This window comes from Prosopis cineraria, unplaced genomic scaffold, assembly GCF_029017545.1.
Source record: "Prosopis cineraria cultivar Desert tree isolate PC_DT_omini unplaced genomic scaffold, ASM2901754v1 PC11, whole genome shotgun sequence".
NCBI lineage: Eukaryota > Viridiplantae > Streptophyta > Magnoliopsida > Fabales > Fabaceae > Prosopis > Prosopis cineraria.
Window position 1 is genome coordinate 20,580,639 of NW_026555342.1, and position 13,420 is coordinate 20,594,058.

General features: G+C 30.8%; 2 protein-coding genes across 2 annotated transcripts; both read right to left on the reverse strand.

Moving 5' to 3' along the window:
• Nucleotides 1–111: 111 nt before the first annotated feature.
• On the reverse strand, nucleotides 112–2,562 carry LOC129286295 (receptor-like protein 9DC3). Its single transcript, XM_054922289.1, has 3 exons — nucleotides 2,278–2,562; nucleotides 2,132–2,194; nucleotides 112–1,818 (listed from the first exon to the last, which is right to left on the reverse strand). Exons 1-3 carry the CDS (start codon nucleotides 2,560–2,562, stop codon nucleotides 112–114), a joined length of 2,055 nt encoding a protein of 684 aa, XP_054778264.1.
• An 8,235-nt stretch (nucleotides 2,563–10,797) lies between these two features.
• Nucleotides 10,798–12,858, reverse strand: LOC129286296 (receptor-like protein 9DC3). The gene has a single exon (XM_054922290.1). The coding sequence runs from the start codon at nucleotides 12,856–12,858 to the stop codon at nucleotides 10,798–10,800; it is 2,061 nt and encodes a 686-aa protein (XP_054778265.1).
• Nucleotides 12,859–13,420: the final 562 nt, after the last annotated feature.

Genomic DNA, 13,420 nt, shown 5'->3' on the forward strand with positions numbered 1-13,420 from the left:
CGCAAGCCGTTGTTTCCTTTGAAGGAATCACTTGAAAATGTCTCAAAATGTGAGACCATAGGAATATATCCTTCAAGCTCGTTTTGTGATAGGTTCAAGTAACCGAGAGAGTCAAGACTTGCCAATTTTAAAGGAATTTTTCCTACAAGCTTGTTTGATGACAAGTCCAAGGATTCCAAGTTCCTCAAATTTTCCCATTGAGCTTGGAATTGCACCAATTAGCCTATTATGTGAAAAATTGAGCACCTTCAATTTGCAAAGCTCTTCAATAACTTTTGGAATTTTTCCTTCGAACATGTTCATGGATACATCAATAGTTGTAAAAACAGTCAAGATCCTTTCTAAATGAACGTCCAATCCTTTCATGGTTACTTCAATGGAGTCTTGATACATAGATTCATAACCCATGTAATGCAAGCCAGGTTCTCTTTCATCAGCATTTCTCATAGCTTCAAAAGATTTGAAGAATGCAGTAGGTAGAAGGCCACTAAAATTGTTGTTCAACAAGTCCAAGACTCTCAATTTTAGGAACGCATGGTTGGTTTCGTCATTGAAACTAGGAATGGAACCATATAACTTATTCTCTCTAAAAACAAGTACTTGCAATTCATGAAGCACTTGAAACCAATGGGGAAAAGTATCTTCTATGTTGTTCCTACCAAGATCTAAGACTTTCAATTTTGTGCAATTGACCAGAGATCGAGGAAATGACCCTTCCAATAGGTTGCCATTAAGATTTAAGGTCTTCAAATTGTTTCCCTTTTCAAATGATTGAGGTATGCTTCCAGAAAATCTATTCATTTGCAAATCCAACATAGAAAGAGCAAGGCTAAAGCTACCGGTGTAGTGAGGAATGGTGCCAGTAAATTTGTTATGGGACAAGTTCAAAACTTCAAGTGAGTTGCTAATGCAGTGTGGAATGGTACTGGTGAAGTAGTTATGGGACAAGCTTAGAAATTCAAGTGAGGTAGCATAGCAAATAGAAGAAGTTAGCTCTCCTTGAAGTGAGTTGTTCCTCAAGTCAAGGAACTTCATGTTTTTCCATGAGAAGTTGTGCCATTGAATACCTCCTGTGAGAAAGTTGTGAGAAAGGTTTAGATATGTAAGGTTTTTAAGGGAAAAAAGTGTCCTTGGAATTGAACTTGATAATTTGTTATCAGACACATCAAGATATTTCAATGAATAAGAGGATATTTCACCTATTTGGCCTGTGAATTGGTTGGAAGAAATATATAAATTCTCCAAAGATGGCAGAAGAAAACACCAAGATGGAATTGTTCCATTCAATTGGTTATGTGACAAGTCTAAATACCTTAAAAGTGTAATGTTCTCAAGGAAAAACTTTGACCTAGTAATTGGACTCAATAAATTGTTGTAAGACACATCAAACGATACCAATGGATAAGAGGATATTTCAGCTATTTGAACTGTGAGTTGGTTAGAAGAAATATCCAAAAACTCCAAAGATGGTAGAGTAAAATGCCTAGAAGGAATTGTTCCATTCAACTGGCTATGTGATAAAACTAAATCCCTTAACAATGGCAATCTAGCCATTTCATTTGGAAGATGTCCAGAAAAGTTGTTGTCAGAGAGTTGCATATAAGTAAGATGTGTAAGGTTCAAAAAAGATGATGGAAGTTCTCCCTTGAATTGGTTTGAAGAGAGATCCAGAGAATATAATGATTTCATATGGCCAATGCAATAAGGCAACTCTCCTGTGAAATTCGCATCGATGAGAATCAAATGTCTAATGGAATTGCTGCAATTAGACCTTGAAAGATAGCCTGTGAGGTTTTTGTTATCACCCAAATGTATCTCCTGAAGTTAGGGAAAAGAAAAGAGTTTATCTTCAATATTCCCTTGCAATCTAGCTTGCCAAAGTGTAAGAGAGACCAAAGAAGAGGAAAGATTGTTGAATAAATGACTCACTAGTATTGATGACATATCTACACCCTCTAGATCAAGATTCTCAATATGAGTGACATTTGTTTTAAATCTTTCCCAAGTGTTTTGGACTAAGACTCAAATCCTCCTTAAGATAAAGTGAAACCAATTTGTGGAGGTGAGAAATTTGAGATGGAACTTCACCTGAAAAATTAGAATACATCAAGGATAAGTGTGTCAAACTTACAAGTTGTGAAACGTTGGCTGATATGTAAGACCCCTGAAAGTCATTGCCATTGAGGTCAAGCCTCTGAAGATGGGTAAGGTGGAAAGAGTGCTATTGGGAAGGAGTTTACCATGAAGCCAACTACAATTAAGATTGAGGTCGATTACTTGACCCAATGGATTGCAAGTGACCCCATCCCATGAGCAACAATTTGTACCATTTTTCCAAGCTGATGTCTTGGGGTGTGAAATGGTTTCATAAAAATCACAAAGTTCAAAAGCCAAAGAAGAAGGATCGGGTTTTCTAATGGAAAATGAGTTCTTGAAGTGTAGCAAAGCTAAGCTTTGGTCAGTACGACATGATGGAAGAGCAAATGAGGAGTAAGAGAGAGAGTGCAAGAGAGAGAGTTGGAGACAGAGAACGAAACACAATGATGTCAATAACCTCCTCATTTGTGACTGACAATATAATTCTGGTTGATTTCTATAAGCTGTGAAGAGAAGTACCTATATTTATAGCTAAAGGGAAAATGCCTTGAAATTTTTAAATTTCAATTGTGGCATAAACTCAATTGTTAATGAATTTTCAATTTTATAACATATAGAAAATCTTATATGCTATGTGAGAAAATTACAAAATGATATATTACATATTTTAATTAAATACTTCATATATGGAAGTATATTAGCATATTTATAATTTTCATCTCTATTACTATCCTATAAGACTAAACCGTTCAAAGTCTTATTTGCCTTGTTAATGATATTAAGTATTTCCATTGGTAAAATAAAACCGTTCAAAATCTTCACTACGCGTGGTTTGAGCATAAGAGGGAGATAAAATTGGGAGAAAAATAACATGTGTAGCCCACATACTTTCTCCCAACTTTTCTCTCAAAAAGTAGATTTTGAAGATTAAAATATCCTTTCAAATTTGTCCATAATTTTTCGTTTCTTGCCCTACTTGCTCCTTCCATTTTAGTCTCACTTCTCCTCCATTTTAATTAGAGTACTGAATTTGGCAATCTCCGATTCTAAGCGGAATTAGTTTTATCTTTGTCTTGAGGTATTAAATATTTTATAAATGATAAGATTATCATCATCATCATCATCATTATTATTATTATCCATATGAAATTAACCACTATTGCCACTGATCTCATGTTTTCTCTCACCTAGCCAAGCATAAGTATCAAATTATGTCCGTACTTACCATATGGATCATAAATTTTAGATTTTAAATTCTTAAAAACTAAATTAATGTTAACAAGCCTTAAGTATAATTTCTGTCGCCTTTAATTCCTTTGTATCGAAGTCATACAGTTGTTGAATTAAAAAGAAGTGTACATATTGATGTGCAATCATAAGTCTTTTCACATATGAACATAGTCATTGTCCTATATAGACCGTTCCTTGGGCCACAATGAATAAATAAATATTATAAATTAAACCGGTCAAATTCTCCATCGCCATTCTATATACCTGGTTTATGGGAGATATTATATAATAGGTGAAATGGAATGAATTACTCCGTCAAAAAATATTTTTTAATTAAATTTTACTTCTTTATAAGATATTTATTTATCTTTAAATTAATACTATTTTTTTATATTTATTTCTATTGAATATGATATTTCACTCTAAAATAAATATAAAATAATTTATTCATTGATAAAAGACAATGATCAACAGTCAAAGGTCAACTAACACTTCAGCAGGATTGAAATAGAACTTTAAAAATAGCAGGCATGCTTGTATTTTGTAATTATTTATAATAGGGGAAGTCATATAGGTAAACGCTAGGGTATTTTACTGTACTCTTTAAATTAATATCACATAAAACTAATAACAAAAGTTAATTTACACTCATGTAATTTTGCAATTTTTATTAACATTTATAAATGTATATGAATCTTCTTTTAAACTCTTTAGTGCAAGTTTTAGTTTAATACTAGAAATGTTTTTCATTTTTAATAAAACTAACGGGGGACGTGTTTTGTTCTTGGCCTAACACACGCGTAAATTTGTACGGAGATGACTTTTGTGGCGTGGCCACATTGTATTGAGAAGAATGTGACTTGTTGCTTCGTTATTTCATGTAAACGATTTTCAACTAATGTCTCTATGTATTTTCATACTTAAAGGTTTTTTTTTTAAATGCATTTTTTTATCCAAACAATTCAAATACTATAATATACATTTTAAAATAAATATATAGTTATGTTGAAAGAAATGTCTATATTTAATACTTGACCATACTTCGAATAAGATTATCTCCTATAGAAAAATACATCTTAGCAATAAAAAAAGAATAATATATATATTTTTGAATATTTTAATAAGTGATAAAATTTATATACCTTTTATGGGTTGCATATACAGTGATTTGATCAAAGAAACATCAATTTCACGAATGAAAACAAGATTGATTAGGATTTGTGAAAAAGAAAGGAAGGAAGGAAGGGGATTCGAACATGTTTTGTAAAACCAGAGCTTCCAAAGTTGCAGGCATGTGTTGTAAAACCAGAGCTTCCAAAATTGCAGGCGTAGTTTGTCTATTTGATTAATAATTTAAAGGATTTTAATCCTATGAAGTATCTCTGAATTTTCATGAAATCTGTCTTTGTATAAAAGAAGGAGAATATTTTATATTTTATAGAAATAATAAAATACAAAAATTGCTAACAAAGAGAACTCCGCAACAATTCATGAATCACAAACTTTAAAAAATTTAAATCATAATTCCAGCATATAGAGTTGAGAGTAGGAACGAGAAAAAAATAGAACATTGTTCATAATTTTACATGACTAGTAAACTCATATTAATATGTTATGAAATTAAAGTAGGAGTGAACATGAATCAATGTAAGAATTATAGTAAAGTTAGGTTTAAAAATTAATATAAAATACTGAAAAAATTAAAATCCCATAAACGTGACCCAATTTTATCTTATATTAGAAATAAAAAGCAAATCAACTCTTTTCAACCCTTATAATGAATGTATACCGTGAATCAGTTATATTTAAATGAAAAGTAAGTCAATACCGCGTGAGGAGCACCCCAAATTTGTGACTACGTACGGCCGATTCATTGAAAATCATATTCATCATTCCGCATGCCTGAATTTGTACGGCAAGTGCCGCCTCAAAGAAGTGCGCAATATTACTTTTCTAGACGCCTAATTTGACAATGTGACCCTTTTTTTTAAAAAAAAAAAAAAACCTCAAATGTGCTCATATTACTACCAGAAAACGAAACAAAACGTCAAAGAAACATCCAGCAAAGGTCTGAAAACGGAGAAAAGAAAAGACATAACCACCAAGACAAGGAAATAAACATAAAAAAAAAAATCTAATAGGAAAATAAATATGTTTCTAAATTAAATATCAACAGTGTAAATATATATTTTATATACTCTCTCCAGTTTAAAAATGTAAAGTATTTTTAATCAAAATTACCTTTTAATAAAGAAATTATCTACTTTTATATTAACTTTATCTTTTTATATTTATTCCTTTAAATACTTTACAATAAATATGAAGTCATTCATCAATAGGTGTACTTTTGAAAAAAAAAGGTAATAATTATATTTTAAAAGATTAAAAATATCTTATATTTTTTAACATTCAACTCTTCAAAAAATATTTTATATTTTTGAATAGAAGGAGAATATTATATTGGTTGCTTTAATTTAAATGGTTCGGCAAACTTGTTCTCTGAAAGTAAGATCTTGAATGCAAATCTTATAAATAGAGAAAACTTCTGCTAGAGGGAGCGCCGTACCCATGTGGTCCTTTCTCAATATATATGAATCAGCTACAGGACACAAAATGATTTTCGCAAACTGATAATTATGGGGTGTGAGTTTGAGCTTGATTAATATTATATCTTTATAATGATGTAATTCAATATTTTAAAGAATCTTCAGTTAATTTCAATTTGAAATAAAGGAGGAGCTCATTTCAAAATATCAGCTTATTAGATGGGAGTTGGGTGTTTTGAACTTATAAACCTCACTTACTTGTAAGGCCCTTGATATGAGATTCAACATGTTTGTATTCATATATGCATGTTTCATGCCTTACGTCTGATTTCTTTTTTTTAAAAAATTATATAGTCAATCCCGACTCTTACACTTTGGGCTTTTTGGCAAGCTCAAATATTCAAATAATTAAATATTATTTTATTTTTAATTTTTTAATTAATTTCAATTTTCATCTTAAAAAAATTAAGATTTTCAATTTTTTATCTAATTTTACTTTTAGTTTATTAATAATAAAAAAATTTGGGCTTTCAAACTTGACTTGAATCTCTTTGAACTTACACCCATATAAGACCAAAGTAAAGAAAATCTCGCAAACTCTTATGTCTGACTCTAAATTTTTTTTTAAGTTTGTTCAAGCTGGCTCATTTAAGATTGTCTAATTTATTGTCTAGCCCAAAAATGACAAAAGAAATCGATATATTTTATCATTCTTATTGACTAAGAAAAACAATAATTTTTAGTGACTATGGTAATAAAAATAAAAAAATGATTGTGACCAACAACTATTTTACTTTTGTTAGAGCTTATGATATTAAAAATAAAAAATGATTGTGGCCTCGCCAAATTTTCCAACCCTCTCGACGTCATTTCGAGTTCATTCGCCAATATATTATCAGTGAATACTTAATTTAATGGGAGAATAACGAAAAAATACTTTCAAAATATTCAAATCACAGTTAAATAATGTAAAATGTGATAATGTAACATGTGTGACTCACTTTTTTTTTTCCCAACTTTTCTTTCCAAAAAGAAGGAGATTTTGAAGAGAAAAATCTTCTTCCAAGTCTGTCCATAATCGTTTTGGTTACTTGCCCTACCTGCTCCTTCCATATTTTCGTCTGACTTCTCCTCCATCTTAATTAGATTATTATATTTGGCTATCTCCAATTCTAAGGGGAATCAGTTTCATCTTGGTCTTAAGGTATTAAATATTTTTCTATAAATAATAGGATTACTATTGTCAATATGAAATTAATCACTTTTGTTTTTCCTAAGTTTTCTCTTATACAGCCAGGCATAAGTATAGAAAATTACATCCCTTTACCTTTGATCTTTTCTCTCCATTTTCTCTCTTTTTATTTTCTCTTCCTCCCAACATTTACAACCCTTATTACAAGCAAATTTAAAAAATTAGTGTAAATAAATTCTTATTGTTTTATAGCATTCTCATACTGCTTATATTAAACTAGCAAGGAAATCCTACTCCACCACCACCACCAAAAACAAAATTTTATTTAGATACATTTTTAGAATTTAAAATTATGTCCGTACTTACCATATGAATCATATTAAATTTTAAAATCTTTAAAAAAGACGTCAATGTTAACAAGCTTTAAGTATCATTTCTCTCTCCCTTAATTCCTTTATATTAAAAAACGTACAGTTGTTGAATTAAAAACAAGTGTTCATATTGATGTGCAATTCACAAGACTTTTCACATATGAACATTGACTTACAAGTCGTTATCCTATAAAGACTATAAAACGTTCCCTGGCCCAAAAATAAATAAATAAATGAAGACTATAAATCAGTTAAATTCTTCACCATTCTACACGCCAGCCGGTCTGGGCAATATTACATATGTAATAGGTGGAATGGAGTGAATTATAAGTTATAACTTCATTTTACTTTAATATTACCTTCAGGAAAAACAGAACTATTAATTCCTATAATTTTATCAAATTTTGCTTTTAACTTTTGTTGTTTTTATTTTGTGTTTTTAGTCCTTAATTATAAAGACTGAAAATATTGAAAATATTAAAATTATAGAGACTTGAGTAATAAATATTGTCAGAAACTAAAAGTAAAACTCAAATGAACTTATAGAAACTGATGATGATTATGTTTTCCCTTACCTTTATAAGCAATTTAAAAAAAATAGTGTAAAATAAATTCTTATTGTTATAGCTTTCTCACTGCATATTAACAAACCTCCTCTGCCACCAACAACAAACATAAATTTTATTGATATACATTGTTTTTCAAATTGAAGATCGTCTAAATCAAATAGCCAAAGTGATCGCTAACATTTTAAAAACCATTTTTAATTCTACCTGAAATTATAATTTGATATTAGCATAAATTTTACAAAAAAATAACATCAAAATAAACTCTTGTTTGAAGGGGCATCAAAAGACCTCAGCAATGTTGGAAAAAACAAAGAAAGAAAGAAAGAAAAGCACAGAGAAAAAGAAACATGCATTGACCGACAAAATTAAAGTCATTATATATACAGAAAAGACTTTATGTAGAAACATTGACTTGCAAGTCATCAATATAGAGAACACTTTATTTTTCTTCTCATAGTCCGTTCATTGTCATGTTCTTTGCCATGGAAACGTCTTTCTAATTAATTAGCCCTTATTAGATCGGAGGAGAAATAATCTCTATTAAATAGGTAATGTTCTTTTAAATTTTTAAGCAAGAGTACAGAAAAGGCCACTCAATGTAAAGGAATACAATTATACAACAAGGCATGAAATGCAAATTGAAAATAATACTGTTACTAACAGGTGGCATGAATAATTATGCTTTGATTGATTAGGAGATAAAATTGAAGAAAAAAATGGAGAGAAGAAAAAATAAAGATAAAATATTTTCTCTGATTATGTTTAGAAATATAAGAGAAAAAAATGACTACATCCATAAGAATAGTAATATCCACATGATATGGATAAGACATGGACAACTTGCCTCTCTCTAACTCTCTTGGTAAACAAAACTTGCCTTTTTTTCTTTTTATTGTAATTCTATTCAAAGTATGGTAGGACACCAAATGTAGGCAACTGTTTCAGCAAAGATTTGAATCTTGATTCACTATATTGTGAGAAACTAACTCATTTTACTAGACTCAACTAATTTTAGAATGCCAACAAAGTCTAACATGGATTCTTAAATATTTGCAAGTTCAAACTCAACTTTTGACACTCCATTAGGATATATTTGCAATCTATTTTTTAATTTTAACAAAAAATAAATGTTCATCTTTAATATTAAAAAGTATTAAATCTAATAGGTTGAATAATTTGCAAGTTGGGTTTTTAGTTTTAGAAATTCATTGTAATGAATTTATAACTTATTTTTTAAATTTTAATAGGAAGCACTAATGTTCATATTTAATTTTGAAAAATATTAAGTTTATTGCTTATTCTTTGCCTATTGTCTATATATCAATAAAATAAATAAATCCTTTATTTCTTTATTACCTATTATTTATTCTTCAATCTTATTGGAGATGTTAGACTTATTATCACTAAAGGACTAAGGAAATTTGTTTGCACTCTAAAATAGGTTGGGACTTAACTTAAGTTAATTGTTCCTCTTGGGATCTAACTATCATTCTTCCTTAAATAAAAATCATATTTTTAAAGGCATGTCTGAAATATTATTTTAGCCAATATATATAAATTTTAAAAAAGTTACTGAATAATTAGGTTTATGTAACTAAAAAATTTAAAATATCAATAAAAGGAAAAATGTTTGCATTAATTTTTTTGGATAATTTAAATTATTTTTAAATAACATTTATATTTAAAAATAATATTTTAGTCTAACATATGTGATTTAACAGTCAAGGATCAACTAACATTTGAGTGGATGGAAACAGAATTTTAAAAATAGAGGAAATGCTTGTATTTTGTAACCATTTATAATATGAGAGGTCATGTAAGTTTTAAAAATAGAAGAAATATGTCTGTAATTTAAATAAAATACAAAGAACACCAGAGTATTTTACTGTACTCTTTAAATTAATATTACATAAAATTAATAAAAAATTAAATTTACATTCATGTGATTGTGCAATTTTTATTAACATTTATAAATTTTTATGGATCTTCTTTAAAACTATTTTGTGTAAGTTCTAGTTTAATACTAAGAATGTTTCCACTTTTAGTAAAACTAAACTGGTCACGTGTTTTGTTCATGGCGTAAAACACGCGTAAACTTGTACGGAGATGACTTTTGTGGCCACATTGTACTGAGAAGAATGATGGTGCTCACAATTAATTTTTTTGATTTTTTCCTACCCCAGCCTAATCATTTCAATGTGACTCGTTGCTTCGTTATTCCGCGAAAACGTTTTCAAACATGCGTATGAAAAAGTAAAAAAGTTAATACTTGCCCAACACGCTCTCAATGAGAAGCTTGATGCAATGATTTTGAGTGCAGAAATTAATTGCTCTTCCTCGTAAAGATATGTATTATTTTAATGTAAACATTGGCTCACAATAATTATATATTACTACTAATTTGATAATATATATTAGTTATCACAAATAAATCATAAATTAATATTTTTATATGTTAAGCAGTTATTTATTTTTTAAGCATATTATTATTTTTTAAAGGATACAAGAAAACATTCGTCAATATTTCAATCGGATGGAGAAGAATAATGGTGCATTGCTCCTGCTGGTTCAAAGTAATTTAGTCATTTTTTTGGGTCCATATTTCAAAAAAATTTTGAAAAAATTAATTTCAGGTCATCATAAGCAGAATAAAAAAATGATGTGGATTTTCCTGAACTCACTCGTTACAAGATTATTGAAAACAAGTAAAACAGCACGAATATTATTAATTATTATATAATACAACCAAAATATAAAGGACAATTTTGACATGAACAAAGTACAAAATGCTCCTAAGTGCAACGCCTGTTAACCCTTGTCCTCCACTTCCTTATAAGATTATTCACCATACTTGGAATGCACTGAGGTTTTCCTAAGAAAATCATAACCCAAAACATGGATGCTCCGAATGAGGTTCCACATATATACCCTAATAGAATAGGTTTCCATCCAAATTCAAAAAACATGGCATCAAAACTTGAACTTGGTAGTGGCGGTTCACTTTTCTCATGAGTGACGCATGGAATGTGAAGTTGAAATCCACGCAAGGCCTTATTTCCTTTAAAGGAATCAAGTGAGAATGTTTCAAAATGTGGGACCATAGGAATGCATCCTTCAAGCTCATTTTGTGATAGGTTCAGGTACCCAAGAGAGTCTAGACTTGCCAATTGTGGAGGAATTTTTCCTCTGAGCTTGTTTGATGATAAGTCCAAGGATTCCAAATTCCTCAAATTTCCAATTGAGCTTGGAATTGCACCATTGAGCCGATTATGTGAAAAATTGATTGCCTTCAATGCGCCAAGCTCTCCAATAACTTGTGGCAGTTTTCCTTCGAACATGTTGTTGGATACATCAATTGTTGTAAAAACAGTCAAGATCTTTTCAAAATGAATGTATAATCCTTTCACTGTTACCTCAATGGAGTCTTCATAATGTGCTCTACTGTTGTATTTATCATAACCCATGTAATGCAAACCATATTCTCCTTCATCTGCATTTCTCATAGCTTTAAAAGATTTGAAAAATGTTGCAGGTAGAGGACCACTAAAATTATTATTAGACAGATCCAAAACTCTCAACTTTGGGAAGGCAAGCTTGGCTTCATCCATGAAACTAGGAATCAAACCGTGCAACTTATTCTGTCTAAGAACAAGTACTTGCAATTCTTGAAGAGCATGAAGCCAATGAGGAAAAGCATCCTCTATGCCATTTCTACCAAGATCTAAAACTTTCAATTTTGTGCAATTGACCAAAGATCGAGGAAATGACCCTCCCAAAAGGTTGCCATTAAGATTTAGGGTCCTCAAATTGTTGCCTTCTTCAAATGATTCAGGTATGCTGCCAGAGAATTTATTCATTTGCAAATCCAACACAGAAAGAGCAAGGCTAGAGCTACCGATGTAGTGAGGAATGGTGCCAGTGAATTTGTTATGAGACAAGTTCAAAATTTCAAGTGAGCTACTGATGCAGTGTGGAATGGTGCCGGTGAAGCAGTTATGGGACAAGCTTAGAAATCCAAGTGAGGTAGCATTGCAAATAGAAGCAGTAGGTTCTCCTTGAAGGGAGTTGTTACTCAAGTCTAAGTACAACATATATTTCAATGACATGTGATGCAACAGCACACTTCCTGTGAAAAAGTTGTGAGAAAGGTCGAGATAAATAAAGTTTTTTTGGGAAAAAATTGACCTTGGAATTGGACCAGACAACTTGTTATCAGATACATTAAGAAATTCCAATGAATAAGAGGATATTTCACCCATTTGACCTGTGAATTGGTTAGAAGAAATGTCCAACGACTCCAAAGATGGTAGAGTAAAAACCCAAGAAGGAATTGCTCCATTCAATAGATTATTAGACAAGTACAAACATTGTAAAAGTGGAAATACAGTTATTTGATTTGGAAGATGTCCTTGGAAGCCATTTTCATCCAAACCTACATACTCGAGATTTTTAAGTTTTGAAATTGAAGATGGAAATGGACCATTGAAATTATTCGAGGATAGACTTAAACGAGTGAGGTTTTGAAGATTTGAAAGTGATGGTGAGATTTGACCAACAAAATCGTTGTCAGAGAGTTCTAACTCAATAATTTGTGTGTGGTTCCAAAATGATTTCGGAATTTCCCCCGTAAATTGGCATGATGCGAGATTTAATTCCTGGAGGGAATTACTCCAATTAGATTTTGGAAGACAGCCTGTGAGATTTTTGTTAAATAACAAACCTATCTCCTGAATATGTGGAAAAGAAAAGATTTCATCTCCCAAATGCCCTTGCAATCCAGCTTCAGCAATACTGAGAGAGATCAAGGAAGATGAAAGATTCTTGAATAAATGGGTTGGTGATATTGATGACATATCCACACCTTCCAACCAAATATCCTCTATATGAGTGGCATTTTTTAGGAGTCTCTCCCAAGTGTTTGGTTTAAAACTTACAGGATAAAAAAGATAAAGTGAAACCAATTTATTTAAATAAGAAATTTGAGCTGGAACTTCACCAGAAAAGCCAAGACCCAGACGTAAGTGGGTCAAACTTACAAACTGTGAGAAGTTGGATAATAACTGAGACCCTTTAAAGTCATTCCCAGCTAGGTCAAGTCTCTGGAGATGGGTAAGGCGGAAGAGACTATTGTCGGGAAGAATTTTATCCTGAAGGCGACTACAATTAAGGTTGAGACTAATTACGTGACCTAATAGATTGCAAGTGACCCCATCCCACAAGCAACAATTTGTACCATTTCTCCAAGATGATGTCTTGGAGTATGGAATGATATTATCGTCCTCACAACCAATAAAGATATAGTAAGACTCAAAAAGGGATCAGAATCGAGTTTTATAATGGAAAATGAGTTTTTGAAATGGAGCAGAGCAGAACTTTGGTCGGGGCGGCATAATGGAAAACTGAGGGAAGAAGAAA

Excerpts from the sequence above, each read along its gene's own strand:
- LOC129286295 (XM_054922289.1), bottom strand. The coding sequence starts at position 2,562 with ATGAGGAGGTTATTGACATCATTGTGTTTCGTTCTCTGTCTCCAACTC. Across the intron at positions 2,195-2,277 it reads CTTGCAATCCATTGGGTCAA|AGGCTTGACCTCAATGGCAA; the intron begins GTAATCGACCTC and ends ACCCATCTTCAG. Across the intron at positions 1,819-2,131 it reads CAGCCAACGTTTCACAACTT|GAGATACATTTGGGTGATAA; the intron begins GTAAGTTTGACA and ends CCCTAACTTCAG.
- LOC129286296 (XM_054922290.1), bottom strand. The coding sequence starts at position 12,858 with ATGTCATCAATATCACCAACCCATTTATTCAAGAATCTTTCATCTTCC.